The following is a 17,692-nucleotide window of genomic DNA, read 5'->3' on the forward strand; positions in this document are numbered from 1 at the left end:
ATTCGGTATCTCCCGGTCCCAGACATATGGCGAGTGGGCCATTGAACGTTCTCCTGAATAGGGTGTTGTCTTCAGACAAGCTAAACCTGGCCACCTTTGTGCGCAGAGCTCTCGATTCTTTAGGATCCGAGGGTAGCTTTCCGGTCTTCAAGTAATCTATATACTTGTTTCTCCAGTCCCAGGTTAAGCTTGTCGATTTTATCTCTGCGTGGCCTTCTTCCACTACCGATTTCATAAGTTATACGACTGTTCCCGAGCTGAATTCATCATCATCAACTGACGATCCCAAGTTAGCCAGAGCATCGGCTTCACTGTTTTGGTCCCGAGGTATATGTTGCAAGGTCCATTCCTTGAACCGATGTAGTTTATCCAGGTACCTTTGCATTTGTTCCTCTTTGACTTCGAACGTCCCATTGACTTAGTTTACCACATTGAGGAATTGCACCTAGCTTCGATCACCTCAGCCCCCAGGCTTTTAGCCAGTTCGAGACCTGCAATTATGGCCTCGTACTCGACCTCATTGTTAGTCAATTTTACAGTTCTAATAGATTGCCTAACTATATTACCCGTCGGTGGTTTCAACACGATGCCAAGTCTTGACCTCTTTGCGTTCGAGGCACCATTTGTAAAGAGGGTCCAGATTCCAGAGAAAGTCCCCGAGTTCAACAACAATTCTTTTTTGACCTCGAGTATTAGGGCCGGCGTGAAGTCGGCCACGAAGTCCGCCAAAATTTGAGATTTGATAGTGGTTGGGGGTCGATATTCGATATCGTACCCGCTGATTTTCGCGGCCCATTTGGCCAATCGTCCCGAGAGCTCGGGTTTATGTATTATTTTCCTCAATGGGTAAGTAGTCACAACACATATGGGATGGCATTGAAAATACAGTTTTAACTTCCTAGAGGCACTTAGCAAAGCGAGCGCCAGTTTTTCCAGGTAAGGATACCTAGTTTCGGTCTCGCCTAGAGTCCTACTAATATAATAGATAGAAAATTACGTACCTTCCTCTTCCCGGACTAGGACTCCATTTACCGCTATCTCAGATACTGCTAAGTACTGGTACAGCTGGTCGTCTGCCTTCAGAGTATGAAGCAAAGACGGGCTCGAAAGGTACCACTTGAGTTCTTCCAATTCTTGTTGGCACTCTAGGGTCCATGAGAGGTTATTCTTCTTTTTCAATAATGAGAAGAACTGATGGATCTTATCGGAGGACCTTGAAATGGATCGACCCAAGGCGGCTATGCGCTTGGTTAACCTTTGAACGACCTTGACATTGTCCACCACGGTAATTTCCTCTATGGCCTTGATTTTATCGGGATTGATCTCGATTTCCCGATTAGACACCATGAATCCTAGAAATTTCCTGGACCCAACTCCGAATGCGCATTTCTCCGGGTTCAGCTTCATATTGTATTTCTTCAATATGTTGAAGGTTTCCTGCAAATGTTTCAAATAGTCCTCTGCTCGCAGGGACTTAACTAACATATCGTCAATGTACACCTCTATTGATTTTCCTATTTGCTCTTCGAACATCCGATTTACTAGGCGTTGGTAAGTGGCACCGACATTTTTAGTCAAAATAGTATTACGTTATAACAGTAGGTGTCGTATTTAGTGATGAAGGATGTTTTTTCCTGGTCGCCCGGGTCCATTCGAATTTGGTTGTACCAGGAATAGGCATCGAGAAAACTGAGGATCTCGTGGCTGGCCGTCGCATCGATCATGCGATCGATGTTGGGCAAAGGAAAAGAGTCCTTGGGGCATGCCTTGTTCAAGTCTTTGTAGTCTATACACATTCTTAATTTATTCCCCCTTTTAGTGACTACTACTATGTTTGCTAACCAATCCGGATACTTAACTTCCCGAATGGATCCTATTCTAAGGAGTTTAGATACCTCGTCTTTGATGAATGTATGCTTGACTTCGGACTGGGGTCTCCTTTTCTATTTGACCGGATGGAACTTCGGATCCAGGCTCAGCTTGTGAGTAGTTATTTTCGGCGGGATCACTGTCATGTCAAGGTGGGACTAAGCAAAACAATCTATGTTACCTATAAAGAATTTAATGAGTTTTTTTCTGAGCTCGGGACTTAACCCCGTGCCCATGTATATCTTACGATCGGGTAGGTGTTCGATCAATATGACTTGCTCCAGTTCTTCGACCGTTGATTTGGTGGCATCAGAATCGTCGGGGGCTATGAAAGACCTGGGAACTCCGTAGTCATCGTCCTCACCCGCCCCTTGCTTTTCTGGTTCGGTCGGGGTCGGTGTCGGGATTTCTATTTGGTCTCTTCCTTGGTGACCGAGCTCGGATCCTTTGGTATCGAAAGTGCGGATATCGGTACCACCTCGTCGACCGCGAACATCTCCTATGCGGCCGGTTGTTCTCCGTAAATTATTTTAAACCCTCACGGTGTTGGGAATTTGAACACCTGGTGCAGTGTCGAGGGTACTTCCCCTCATGTTGTGAATCCATGGCCTCCCGAACAGAGCATTGTACCTCATATCTCCTTCGATCACGTAGAACTTTATTTCCTGAACGGTTCGACGGTGTTCACCGGTAGTGTTATCTCCCCTTTTGTGGTCTCACATGCCATGTTGAATCCGTTTAGAACTCATACTGCAGGCACAGTTTGGTCTTGTAGACCCAGCTGTTCTATGACCCTCGATCTGATTATATTGGCCGAGCTACCTGGATCAATTAACACACGCTTAACTTGAGATTTATTTATGAGTACATATATTACCAGTGCATTATTGTGTGGTTGTACGATGCCTTCAGCGTCCTCGTCGTTGAAAGATACGGTTCCTTCTGGCATGTAATCTCGAGTACTTGATCTTAAAATTTGCAATTATGTCAACATTTGCTGACTGAAAATGTGAATAATTATGGTATTCTTAAAATTTGCAGTTATGTTAGCATTTGCGGATTGAATATGTGAATAACTATGATATTTTTGGATAAGATGTGCGTACACACTACACTCTCCGTACGTGTGAGATTGTACTTAATTTGTTATTGTTGTTGTTTATGGTGTTTTTGGGGAAACTCGCTTGCAATAGATGAATCAATTTGATGTTTTGGATAGTTCTCAATGAAGAATCTTGTGCAATCGAGAGATTAATTTAATGATTAGACGTTTAGTAATAAAATGGGTAAAAAATGCAAAAGAAAAGAGTCGGAAGGGTAAAATGTCAATTACAGTGTATATAAAATAAAAAAAGTCTGTTTTTTGTAACACATGCAAAAATAAGGACAACTAATGAATCGCAATTCGCAGTTCCGCCGGGAACACCCTGAGCAATTTTTTTCATAGAAAAAAAGAAGAATTTTTGACATGTATACGTTAATATAACTTTGTTCATATGCATGTGAAAGTATTATTAACCTTATTGGTTGTCGTAAATATTCAAAACATACTATAAAAGAATCATACATAAAAAATAGGGATAATTTCGGAAAACTTTTTTTTTTTTTTTTGTTGCGACAATTTGAAAAACATGTTTTAATTTTTTGTTTAGTTGCGAAAAGTTTGAACCGGAAAACCGATCTTTCCTTATAATTGGTTGAAAAATAGTTTTTGCAAAAAGAAAATTAAATTTTTTATTTGAAGCTTCTCTTTATAATGTTGAAGCAAACTTACTTTAGATCTATTTGCATTACCCGTAATTTCTACCGGGGTCCAAACGGTCAATTTTTGAATTAGCAGTCAAACCCACTTTAAATAATTTAGAACACTTCTTTAGTCCCTTTTCTTCCTCACAAGATTCTAGGGTTTCTCTTTCTCCACCGACGGGACCGTCCCTTTCTTCCTCTATACACACAGTTCTTCTCTATTTTTTTACCAGCGGTTCTTGTTTTCTGATTAATTTCCTTTCTTATACAAAGCTACATTCTTTTATACCCATATGGGTGAAAAAGATTCAGAAGGCACTGAAAGTGCCACAACATCGGAGGATGTTGAAAATTCTGATAAAGGCGAAAAATTGAAGGGTTTAGCGGACAATTCAAGCAAAAAGATATGTGGTTTTGATTCAAGTTTTGATATTTCTGGGAAAAGTTTGGATTTTCCATTATTGGAAGGTGTTGAAGAGGGTGGTGGTGGGGAGGTTGAGGGTTTGTACATGTACAAGAATGTATTTAATTTGATTCCTAAGTCAATTGGTGCACTTGGGAAAGTTAAGATACTTAAATTCTTTGGGAATGAGGTTAATTTGTTCCCAATTGGAGAGTTGAGGAACTTAGCTGAATTGGAGAGCTTGCAAGTGAAGGTGTCATTGCCTGGGATGAGTGGATTGGATTTGAATAAGCTGAAGTGTTTGAAAGAATTGGAGCTTTGTAAAGTTCCTTCTAGACCTTCAGCTTTCCCTCTTTTAAGAGATATTACTGGTCTTAAACGTCTTACTAAGCTCTCTGTCTGTCATTTTTCTATCAGGTTAGAGATTTTTTTTTACTATTCTATTAGGATTTTAAGTCATACACACTGACAATGTGAATATTATTAACGCCTATCTATGCAGATTGGCAATTGCCTGTAGTTGTCTTTTAATTGACCTGATAATGTAAAAATCTTAAAACTGTCAATGTATAAACATTAAATCCATTCTATGATGTTTTTATGTGAGCACAAAGGCCATATGCTTTTGGTATTAATGTGAGTTGGTTAGGTTGCATCTACACCTTTTCATTATCTTTCAGTCCTTAAAGAAAATTGAATTTACTAGACCAAGGTAATTGCTAAAGCTAGAGTTTTCACGAGTGCTAGACATCTTGCTAGTATAAGCAGGATAAGTGACCACCCAAATTTCCATTAATACAAGGACAAGTAGGTAGGTGGAGGACAGGATATTGGATTGTGTCCGTCTTCTCTGAGGGAAATATAGGGAAAAAAGAAATTGCCGGAGAAGTGGTTTTGCTTTCATTCCGGAAACCAATTTTCCCGAAAGTTGGAACTTGTTTTGTACACTTAGATAACCTAGATTTTATGCATGATTCATAAAAGAAAATGGATTGATTTCTCAACAAATTTTAGCATGCCGTTATACAGCTGGAGAAATAAGAGAAAATAATGATTTGTTTTTTCTGTGTTGCTGCTGCATAGGTACTTCAACCGATTGAAGTTATTTAATCAGGAGTAAGAAGACTCATAAAAAATTTAAGTTGGGAAGGAGTTTAACACTTCTTAAAGGGTAGTAGTTTCTACTCTAGGGCCATATAAGATTGCACGGGATACTAGGATTAGGCATTAGCATAACTAACCCTTGTTGAAGGGTGAGTTTTATAAATCCTACCATCCACATAAAGAGTTTTATCTATTTATTTGTGTTTTCTTTAATTTTTTATTTTTGAGATTTCTTATCCTATAGTGCATCTTAGATAGGTTAAAATTATCTTATTTATTCTACCTTACATAATCTGACAGCTGAAGAGGTTGGCACAAATCCATTTGGAAAGTATTTTGATCCCTGTAGACACGAGTGTATTTTTGACTAGAAGGTGTATGTGAAAAACCCATATATGAGTACAACACAGAATTTTAAAGTTATAGTGGTTAAAAACAAAAGAATTCATAGGGCTCCAATAGAACAAACAGAGAAGGGAAGTATGTGAAGTGAATTCGTATGCTATGGAGTATGGCAACATAGAGCACACTGCCTATCCTTGTACTTTACACTTCAAAAGTGCAAGTCTGTTGCTGTCATGTCTTTCCATCACAGTAGCATGTACCGTAGATAGTAGCAGTAAAATGAACTTTTGCTGAAGTCCATGTAATTTTGCAGTTGTATGTAATTGCTTAATATTGGTAGCGTTGGAAATTATTCTTCTTTGGATCAGGAGGGAGGATTTGACTTGGAAATAGGTGTTAGGATTTGTATTTTATAGACATTCTTTTAAAAGAAGGATTTGTAATTTATAGTCTTCCTTTATTTAGTGCAGTTATGCCACAGCCTTGAGATAACAAGACATGTCTATGTTGTTCAACATTTGATACATTTTGTTAAATGGGGTCTGATATCTTAAGATTTCTTTTTCATCCAAACAAATGGAATCACATTTAATGTCTAAAAGACTAAATTTTCATTCTGCTGATACTTTTGACAAGCAGGGGCTACTTTTGATTGCTAGAGGTTGAAAGTTGTGAACGATAAACTAGTAAATTCAGTTACATATATAATACATTCACTCATTTTCATCTTTGTACTCCATGATAATGCAATTGTTCCTTGCTGTTCATGCAGATACCTGCCTCCAGAAATTGGCTGTCTCAGTAATTTGGAGTACCTAGATCTTTCATTCAATAAGATGAGGAATTTACCTGTTGAGATAACTCATCTGAACTCATTACTGTCACTGAAAGTTGCTAATAATAAATTGATTGAAGTACCTCCGGGGGTGTCTTCTCTGCAAAGATTAGAGAATTTGGACTTTTCTAACAATAGATTGACGTCGTTGGAGAATCTTGATCTCCTTTCAATGTATAATCTGCAGAGACTCAATCTTCAGGTATGTGTTACTGAAAATACAGTTTCTTTTCGGACACTTCTTATAGGCTTCTTCTCTAGTTTCTTTTCCCTTTTTGCTGACAAATTTCGTGCATTTCTCTGGAAAAAGGACTGATATGTATTTGTCTCAATTGTCTAGTCAAGTAACTTGGTGTATAATAATTACCTTATTCTGACCCATATATCTTTGTTGAATTCCCTGAAGCACAATAAGCTTTTTAGGTGTTGTTCTATTCCTTCATGGGTATGCTGCAATTTGGAGGGGAATTGCATAGATTTGTCCAGTTCATCGTCTGAAATGGATGTGCTTGAAGATTATGATCAGGAAACCTCTGAGAATTTGCAAAATGGTGAACTCTCATCTCCCTCTCCTTATTTCTGATGCTCTTTCTGCACATTCTGATTCCTTGGTATCTTGTATATTGCCCTTCGAAGAGTTCTTGTTCGGAAGGGACTGACCTTGGAGAAGTCTGATATGTGTAAATTATTTATCTTGTAGGAGCTTCTATCACATCGTCGGGTCATTTATGTGGCTCATCACCCATTCATCGATGTTTTCGACCTCAAAAATCCAAGAGATGGAAGCGGCAGCATTATTTGCAACAGAGAGCTCGTCAAGAACGACTAAATAACAGCAGAAAATGCGTCGCCTGCAAACATTCTGTGCTAGTTGATGAATCTCTGGTGGAAGGCCCGTCAAACATAGTGGATGACGATGCTGATGATAAAGAACTCTTGACTGAAGAGGCTGAGTGCAAAGACTCTGTAGCTAATGTTGTTGATGAAGATAGCAGAAAGGAGAAGCATTATGTTGACAGATGTTCATGTGTTCCTGACTCCATTGGGACAAGCATAGATAGTCATAGTAGCTGTAAAAAATGTGATGCTTCAGTAGGTTCTCTTTCTCATGCTGCTGATGTTGTCGAGGAAAGCTCGTCTCCCGAGGTGTCTAATATTCCTCCAAAATCGAAAAGGCACCTCGATGGGGTCATTGATAATCCAAAACCATGCAAAACCCGCAGACCAACAGATGATTCAGATTTATCCTGCAAATACAGCATGATATCTTTCTGCGGTATTAATGATTATTTACCGGATGGCTTTTATGATGCCGGACGAGATCGGCCATTTATGTCGCTTAGGAGTTATGAGCAGAATTTGCATCTTGATTCGCGGGAAGTCATTTTAGTTGACAGGTAAGCTCCCATATCTGCATGCCATTAACAGTCATGGCGTTTGACTACTAAGTATAATGAATGCTTTGTCTTTCTAGTCATTTGGATTTCTTATTTAATTTGTTCAGACAAAGAGATGAAATGCTGGATGCCATTGCTCTACGTGCTCAAGCACTGATCCTTCATTTTAAGCAGATAAATGGTTTGTTCAGAGATAGAGAACATGTTGCTATAGACAACTTGCAAATTGCATCATTGCTTGCACTTTTAGTGTCGGATCATTTTGGTGGAAGCGATAGAAGTACTATTGTTCAGAGGGCAAGGAAAACAGTATCTGGGTCGAACTACAGCAAGCCTTTTGTCTGCACATGCCCTACCGGAAATGATGACACTACCAGCATAGTCACAAAAGACAGTCCTAGCGGCTTAGGAGATATACTTTTCCTTGATCTTTGTGAGAAAGCACTTCGCTCCATAAAATCAAGGCAAAATTCTATTGTTGTTCCTATTGGTAGTTTGCAGTTTGGTGTATGTAGGCATAGGGCCTTGCTTATGAAGGTATTCTGTCATCAGATATGTTTCTATTTCTGAATGTAGTTAGCTATTATGAACTGATGAATTTCATTTGTCTTCTCCAGTACCTGTGTGACCGAATAGAACCTCATATATCTTGTGAGCTTGTTAGGGGTTATTTGGATTTTTCGCCACATGCATGGAACGTGATTGTGGTAAAGAGGGGTGAATCATGGGTTCGAATGATAGTGGATGCGTGCCGTCCCCTTGATATCAGAGAAGAGACAGATCCGGAATATTTTTGCAGGTCAATGATTTTCCAATACTTTCTTCATGACTTATTTCCTGGTACTACACGCATTTACATGACTACATCTGTATTAGGATCTTGCATTGGCGATGTAGACAGTGTGGTTATTGGTTATTTTGGAGTGAAAATAGCCATTTTCTTGAGTAGTTTCTGTTACCAAAACTCTAGTTGCCCTAGGTTCTAAAAGTTAATAGCAAGCACATTCTCTCCCTGTATTTCCCCCTGTTGTATTCTGTGGTGAATAATTTACTTTGTATAGAGCAAATTTGTAATTGCTGTGTAATAGTAGGTTGACCCTGGTGACTGTTGACATCATTCCTTTTCTATTCATTCTGCTGTTCTATGGAGTCTACTTTGGCAAAATATCAATCTCGGGTTCCTACAATTTTTAACTCGTCTGATAGAAAATGGATTCTGTGTACAAGAACGGGTCTTGGGCTGTGGTCAGTTGGGAACTATATCTCATCATTTAAGACTTATTCCCCCAAAAAACTCACCATTTAAAAGTTTTTTGGCGATAGTCATTGATATCCAATTTAGCCCTTTGAATTATTTTAGCTACTGATTATATTAGTTTCATTATTCATAATCATTGTTTGGCTTACTGGAAAATTAATTTTAGTTCTGACAACTAACTGCTGCTACAAAAGAATTACGTAATTCGTTTATGAAATTATTGAATATCACTTAATTTTACTGATCAGAAGTTATTTTGATCACCCAAAACAAACAGATCAAAGTCTCATGAAAATGTTTTCGGTTTTTCTGGCTTTGATGGTCTCATATGCAAATGTATCCTGTGCAGAAACCGTTGGTAAAGGATGATTATGATAGATTGCTGATGTATCTCTTAGATCACTGAGCTTGCTGTTTTTTTCAGGTATGTGCCATTGAGCCGGATAAATGTTCCTGTTGTGCCAGATGGTATTCCTGGTCAAGTTAGTTCTTATCCTTCTCTATCCGGTTCTGATGAAATCGATAAAGCTCCTTCCTCAACCCTCGTCCAGTGTAAATTCGGATCGCTTGAGACTGTGGCAAAGGTGTGTTTCCTGACTGCTTTTAAACGTCTCTGTTTATTATTATGAATATGAAACATCCCTAAGTTCTTATTCCGAGTTCCAAGTTCAAACTGTATCATATCTGTCATATGCTGAATAGTATTTTCCTTTTGTTGTACTTAGTTTATTTCTCCACTTAACTTGGAACTTCTTTTGTCTGAAAGTCAAGTCATTGTTGCTTAAATAAAGCACTATAACTATTCTATTCTTTGAGGGGTGAATTCTAGCATGTAAATGTATTGACTCTCCTGAAAAATAAAGAGCAAACTAGAAAATGATTTTTCTGGCTTCATTGTACTTTCCATTGTCAACTGTAATTTACTAGTGTACCTGGTTTTATGCTTCTGATCTGGTTTGGATTTATATAAGAAGAAGAAAAGCAATTTGTTTTTGAGTTTATTCTGTTGTTTTGCTTGAATCCACTATTTTGCAGGCTTATTCTTTTCATTTTGCATATTTTGCATTTATGTGCTCTGTGATCATAAAACTTGGTTTGTGACACTTGTTATATCAATAGCTGTGGGAATTTAACTCGGGTAACATCTTTTTTGACGAGACATAGTTGAACATTTTTATCCATTCTTTTCTATTAATATTAACCTGATTTGAGCAGAAAGGATACGAAGGATTCATATAATCGGTCCTGACTAATTTAGGGTTGAGGTTTAGTTGATTGATCAAACATTTTTGCTGCTGCAGGTGCGGACTTTAGAGGTATCCAGGTCCTCCGCGGATGAGATTAAGAATTTTGAGTTTAAATGCATTGGAGAAGTTAGGGTGTTGGGTGTCTTAAACAGTTCATGCATTGTCAAATATTATGGTCATCAAATATCTTCAAGATGGGCTCCTTCATCAGATAGCAGTTCAGAATGCCGTACTTTGCAGTCTGCTATTTTCATGGAGCACATAAAAGGGGGTTCACTAAAGGTATATGTTCTCCTTAAATTCTTTTCACACCTGACTGTCTTTATTCTGCTCATTTTGCTTTCTCATCTTTAACTTACAGAAATATGTTGATAAGCTATCTAATGCTGGTGAGAAGCGTCTTCCAGTTGAGCTGTCGGTATTTATTGCTCGAGATGTGGCAAGTGCATTGACAGAGCTGCATTCTAGGCATATCATACATCGTGATATAAAAAGTGAAAACATCCTAATAGATGTGGATAAGAAGAGAGCTGACGGTACCCCTACAGTAAAGCTATGTGACTTTGATATGGCAATTCCACTTCGTTCTTACTTACATACTTGCTGCATTGCCCATGCTGGAATTCCTTCACCAGATGTTTGTGTTGGTACACCGCGTTGGATGGCTCCTGAGGTGTTTCAGGCTATGAATAAGCGCAACATCTATGGTTTGGTAAGTTTCTCGTGCAGTGCTTTTGCACCTCAGATAACAAGAATTTAATACACCTTTCCTGGCATCTCTTGTTTCATGACTTCTGCATGCTTTCCTTTCTTTTCTCTTATCTTGATATAAAATTAATTTGCAAATGCAATTGGCACTTTTTTTACTCTTTCCTTTCTTTTGTTTGGACTAATCTTCTTTGTCAAATTCTTGAGATAGATTCTAGTCTTTCCTTTCTCCAAAGCTACCTACTTTATCTTGGGAATGACACCTTGCAATCACCATCCTTGAATTTAGAATCCTAATCTTTGAATTCTCTAGTACCGACAACCAACTTTCTGCCACTTTGTGCACCGATTTGCTAAAAGATGACTAATTGTTTTTCTTGTTTTACTGATTTCCACCCTTGGTTGAAACCATTCAACACCGCCAAGAACCTATCACCTCTAAAAGGATATGCATTTGTCTGCTAAGAACTGATATATCACTCATTCCTCTATCAAAATTCAGCTCTTTGATCTCCGTCTTCTAAGCATCTAATTTCTGTGCTCAATCTCATGCTTCCTTGAGAAATTAACATATCTTTTTTTAAAGCAAAAGAGGACGTATTCTGTCTGCTCTCTTGTTGCACTGCTAAGATTGAAGAGTAATGATTATGTATTCATCAACACATTCAAATTTCCACCTGAATTTCTTAGTTTCCTTGACTCATCTAGCCACTTTTTGATACTTCAATTTAATTTGGAGATGGAGGATAGTTTTGTTTGTTTTTTGAGATATTATAGCATCAGAGCATCTCAGAAGATGTATCCTGTGTCAAAAGGGGAGAGAGATTCTGAGGGTTGGATATTTTCTCTTCTCTTGCTCTTGAAATTGTAAAGGTCATCAAGTCTGGGTTAGACGGGTTACTTGGAAAATAAAAAGGTTCTTCTAGCTTTGACTTCTCACTTTCCTGTTGGATAGTTATGAGGCCCTAGGAGACCCAAAATTTTGGTGCTTGGCCAAAAAATATCAGCAGAGGGCGGGTGGAAAATAATTTTACACAACCCCCCCCCCAAAAAAAAAAAAAAAAAAACCAATAGATGGGTGAAGTAAGAATTTCGGTTGGCATGTTTAACTGCAGATCTAGCTTTAAATATCTTCAAAGTCTTCCGAACTAGGTTTTTACTTGTCTTGCTTTTGATGTAGGGTGTTGATATTTGGTCCTTTGGGTGCGTCCTCCTGGAGTTATTAACGCTGCAACTTCCTTACTCAGAGTTGTCTGAATTAGATATCCACAATTCTCTTCAGGTATTGCCTTGATCTCTAACCTTTAATGTAGTAATGTTCTAAATAGCATGATGAGTACCTAATCTGCTGCAAGTACCATTTTATGATGATTCCCCTCGCAATTTTTACTCAATGCTTACGGTTCTAGTGCCTCCCCGGTCATTGGATATTTCATGCGTGTCATAGTTTTCCTTTTGCTATTGCTTTGGAATTGCTTAAAATGGTATGAAAACAAATGTAACTTGACGCACACAGGTGGGTAATCGGCCACAACTACCTGAAGAACTAGAGGTAATGGCCACATCATCCAAAGCAGAGCTGGAGGATCTAGCAAAGTCTTGTTCTGGCTCCGACCTAGACAAGCAACAATCTGAATCTCATATCCTGAGATTTCTCGTTTCTATTTACCGTTGGTGTACCGAGAAGGATCCAGACGACCGTCCCACAGCAGAGAACCTCTACAATGTCTTGCTTACCTGTGCTAACTCTCTCCCTCTACAGAGTCAAGAAGAAGGATCGAAGTCCATCAGATGAAATTGATCTTCCCCAAAATTTTTGTAGCCTTAGGATGTTGTAAACTAGCATTAGATTATTTGGAGTTAGGACCCGTTGAGCAATGTAACATGTTCCTTAGCCTCGCTTCAATTAGAGTACCTCACGGTCTTATTCGAGACACTATGATACTTTTCTATCATTTTCCTATTCCTTTTCCAGCTTGTAGTTCTATAATGAATTTGAATCCTAGAAAACCAGGGTTACCGTCTGATTAGGTTTTCCCAAAGATTTTCTGAAATTAAGGTTTTCTCTGCTAAATTATCTGGTTTAAATTAATTTTTGATTTGAGAATTAGAGTTTTATATTTTCTGGATCTTGAAAATTTTTCCCTTCATATTTCTATTGTAAATTCAGGCGAGCCTAAACATTTTCGAGAACGTGGGAACAAAGGAAGAGTTCCACCATTTGTGATTTTGAAGCCCAATATTCATTTCACAAAAAAAAGAAGCCCAACAGTTATTTCCACCATTTCCCTTTAGGGAGTTTTACCTATATGTACTATATAAAAAATTTATTTACCCTCACTATTTAGGTTTTAACTTAATTACAAGTTGATATATAATTTTTTAATTATATACAAATTAGTATTAATGAGTATCCCTTTATATTAAAAATTGAATAGGGAATCCCTCTTCGCTCTCTCTCTCTCCCATTCTCTATAAGTATTCTTATATTAATATCTTCATGTGGATTAACCGAAGAAATGATACTAATGTTAAGTGAAAAAAGGAGAGAAGATTAGTACCTGGCAAAGTTCTTACTTCAGATACTATGAAAACAAGGAAGTAAATAAGAAAGAAAGCTCTGATGAAGAGAATCATTTTAGTTATAGTTCTTTTAGCTTTTTGGAACCAATAAACAAAATAGTATTAATTAGAAGCGAGTAGATTGAATTGAAAATTATGTTAATCCATTAAAAACTCCATTGACAGCCATTAAAAAGTTTCGAAGCTTTGAATTCGAAAATTGAATTTTAAGAAATTATTTTTTGTTTGGATTGAGTGTTGTTGCAAATGATTGGGAATATCCGTTGGAGTTAATATCTCAATTTTGAAACAATCTAATAAGATTCGAGGTAGTTTTGGTTGAAATTTCATATTGAAACTCGAAAAAGAAACACAAACAAATTGTATATATTTTGTATGTCGAGTGTAGAAACGGTATACAAAATATCTACAACTTACATAATTGTATATAAGTTGTATGTGAATTTTAATTTTTGATCGGATTCTGTACAAAAAAAAGTGTATTTAAGTTGTAGATAAATTATAGAGTTTGACCGAATTTGTATATATTTTGTAAAAAACTTTTGTTACTTCCTGTAAATATGAAAACTTAGACAAAATCGGGTAAATAAGTTTAAAATCTTGTATATATACGAAAAAGTCCCTTGCCTTCAACAAGTGTGTGGCTCGCGCTTCATATATATATATATATATGAGTTTATATGAGTTTTGCTAACCCACACCATGATTGCAGTAGGTTAGCATTGTATACATATTTTCTTTCTCATAAATACCCCTAACAACATACCATAAACATATGAAGAAACATGGTTTTTCCGTCCTTCACAGTTTCACTCGTCCATTTCTCGTCTTCCCCTTTCAACCGAGCACATACCAGACTTTCTTCAGATAAAGGATATCAAATCTTGCTTCCCAATCTTAAATTTTTAGCTCCTTCTTCCCAGGAAATTCCATTAGCATTAATCCAAAAAAATAAACTTATAATACTTAACTCCTCCTCCCTCACAAGAAGCTCCAAACATTAAACTCAAAACACGCTCCTCCTTCGCAAGAGGCTTCTCTCTCATTGTTTGATTAATACCTATCATTTTGAAACTTGCAAATTTTTATATTATAATGCAAATATATCTTTTGAATATTTTTATATTATTTTTAAAAATTTATTTTCATTAACATGAAGGGCACACGCAACGCACGTACACTAATACTGATTATATTAAAAAACACGAAGGGCCCTTAGCGAAATTGCTTTTTTTACCCTTTAAACCATAGAGTTCACATTGGATAATATAATAATTTAAGTATTTCATTAATATTTAGAAATATTCATTTAATTAATTTAGTTATTCCTCCGTTATTAACAATCTAGGAGGGTTCACTAGATTATTTGGTAAATTTTGCCTGAATTATTTGTTCTTAAAATTTTGCCATAATTATTTGGTAAATATTTTCTTGGCGTTCACTATTTCCTAAAGTTTCGCTACTTCGTTCAACTCTCCTCGAGCTCTTTTGAACTTCGTTGAACTCCCTTTACTCTTTGGAGTAGTAAATGACTTCTTTTGTTATCAAGATTTTGCGTAAATTATTTGGCAAATTTTTCTTACACCAGGAAAATTTTTCCACTGAAACTTTCCACTGCTTCGTTCAACTCTCGTTAAATGATTTTATTTGTTATTAAATTGTCTAAACTAGGAAATTTTGTAGTATTAGATTCTCTACGAGCACTTGTGACTTCTATTTGTCACTATCCCCAACATCCCATCTTTAGGATCGTGATGACACCTAATCTCTAACACTAGGTAAGCCTAACACATGATGAGATTCAACAGAGATAACCAACTTAACTATTAATTATAAAACTGTTAAATGACATAACATAGCAAAAACTGAACAATAGTTATACATTTCCCAAAACCGGTAGTACGGAGTCAAAAACTCTAGTGAGGTACACTAGAACTCACTAAGTACAACACTATCTGGAAATATAATAAACAATAGCAAAGTACAATAGAAAGTGACTCTGAGGTCTGCGAGCGGAAATGCAGGTATACCTTGAAGTCTCCACAGCAACTCTGATAATCAGCTCGCTATCGCCCAACTCACTCCGAGGTACCTGGATCTGCACAAAAATGTGCATAAGCGTAACATGAATACACCATAATCGGTACCCAGTAAGTAGCAAGACTAACCTTAGTGGAGTAGTGACGAGGTTCAAGTCAAGATACCCACTAATCAAATAATCTGTGCAGAATATATATCAATATAAAGCTAACAACGGAAAACAAAATAAATAAATGTCAACAAAGGGTAATCATGTGATAAAACAACAAAATAATCAAAGCATCGATAAAATACAAATGAGAGCAATTAAGGAAAAACAATGACAGTTCAAATCATCAAACCATTCCGACAAAAAGATTTACAACAAGAATCACCCCGATGTACCACACCTCATAATCACAAATCACAAGTCATAAATCACGAATCATATACACATGGCACCCCATGCCCACATTATCAATCACCTTTGCACAACAAAGACCTCGTGCCACAACATGAGTCACACTCGCACGACAGATACCTTGTGCCACAATATAAGTCACACTCGCACGACAAAGACCCCATGCCACAATATAAGTCACACTCGCACGACAAGGACTTCGTGCCTCAACAAATACTACAATTGTACGGCACATGCCTCGTTCCACCACGTATATTGCAACCGCACGGCAAAGACCTTGTGCCACAATGTATATCACAACCCGTGTCAGTTATCAATAATACGTTCAAAAGAAATTTATCGAAAATCAAATAAAGTAATGCATGATAACAACTTCCTTTTTATTTCATTCCGTTAAGTCACAAACAACTCAATAAAATATGAGATAACAACTCTACGTAGGTGAATTTACCTTGGCAACCAAATCATCAATTAAAGGACCGAGACACAGATTAGCAAATTGGGAACAACACAACAAAATACGTAGAAATGCATGACACATAAAAAGTCATACCACCACACAAACCTCATCAGTAAAACGCCTCCGGGCCATCATATGTTATCCCCACATAGCCCCCTTGTCTCGCCGCGTACGCAACAATAAAGTAAATGCCTGTCTTGTCTCGCTACACGCGCATCAATAATTATCCCATCTTATCTTGCCACATGCGCAGACCCAATATATATATATATATATATAGCCCGCCTTGTCTTGCCGCATGTGCAATATCAACAATAACAATAGCACGACAGAAATTTCGTGCAAATACCCCGACAATCCACTCAACGAGTCCACGTGTGCCAAAATCACAACACAACATACCAACAATTGTCATTAAGACATCAACTTACAAATCTGCCAACACAGTGCACAAGGAAAATCAATAAGGGAAAGCGGATGAGTGTGCAACATATAACATGAATTCAGCTAACCCAAATATCAACAATTTCACAAACGCCCAACTTGACCAATTAAGGAAATAAAATCCTAAAACATGATCTCTAACATGGAATATGAACTCAAATAATCATCCACAATAAGAACCTCGGGTTATGGTCATCAAGAGCTAGGGTTTCCCCTCCAAAATGAGAAATCTCTGTTAATTGAGGCGTTTGGACATCTATTGAGAACCAAGTGCTTTTTCTTTATCTTTGACGTTATTTTTTTTTCTTTCACATTTGTTAATTGTTTGCTTGGTAATACTGAGAATTTCAAGTGATTTCCCCTAAGATACCTTTCTTTCCTTGCATTATTTTCTTGTAACAGATACATGATCACATGGAAATTGGAATTGCCTAGCTGCCATGACATAGGAACACAATTTTAATTATTATTTATCTCAATTATCTAATACAAGTAACTTTTTTTAAAGCAAGAAGGTAAAGTGTTCCTCAATTGGGTAGATAACACTATCATTTGCTGACCCTTCATTTGTCGTTTAATTTATCAATTTGATTTCTTCTTGATTGGCCTATTAGCACACGGAGATCGGTTTTATGACGCATTATAATTTTTTTTAAAATAATGTGACTCTTTCTACGGGGAGTCGGTAAAAAATAACTCTATGTTTTATGTACCTCAAGATGTGATAATTATTTCATTCTTTATGCAGGATTCGTTACCTTACATGTAATCCTTTTTACTTGTCAATTTATATTTTGGTGACGGGGTGTCAATGGTTCGGTTCGGCCGGTTATTTTATAAAATTTGTACCATA

At 37.2% G+C, this 17,692-nt stretch overlaps 1 protein-coding gene across 1 annotated transcript; it reads left to right on the forward strand.

Annotated features, from left to right (window-relative positions):
- Positions 1-3,742: 3,742 nt before the first annotated feature.
- Positions 3,743-12,875, forward strand: LOC104112856 (uncharacterized). Its single transcript, XM_009622896.4, has 11 exons — positions 3,743-4,435; positions 6,240-6,504; positions 6,709-6,853; positions 7,003-7,699; positions 7,807-8,236; positions 8,317-8,498; positions 9,382-9,541; positions 10,259-10,486; positions 10,566-10,916; positions 12,093-12,194; positions 12,429-12,875. Exons 1-11 carry the CDS (start codon positions 3,909-3,911, stop codon positions 12,705-12,707), a joined length of 3,366 nt encoding a protein of 1,121 aa, XP_009621191.1. The 5' UTR covers positions 3,743-3,908; the 3' UTR covers positions 12,708-12,875.
- Positions 12,876-17,692: the final 4,817 nt, after the last annotated feature.

This window comes from Nicotiana tomentosiformis, chromosome 9 (genome assembly GCF_000390325.3).
Source record: "Nicotiana tomentosiformis chromosome 9, ASM39032v3, whole genome shotgun sequence".
NCBI lineage: Eukaryota > Viridiplantae > Streptophyta > Magnoliopsida > Solanales > Solanaceae > Nicotiana > Nicotiana tomentosiformis.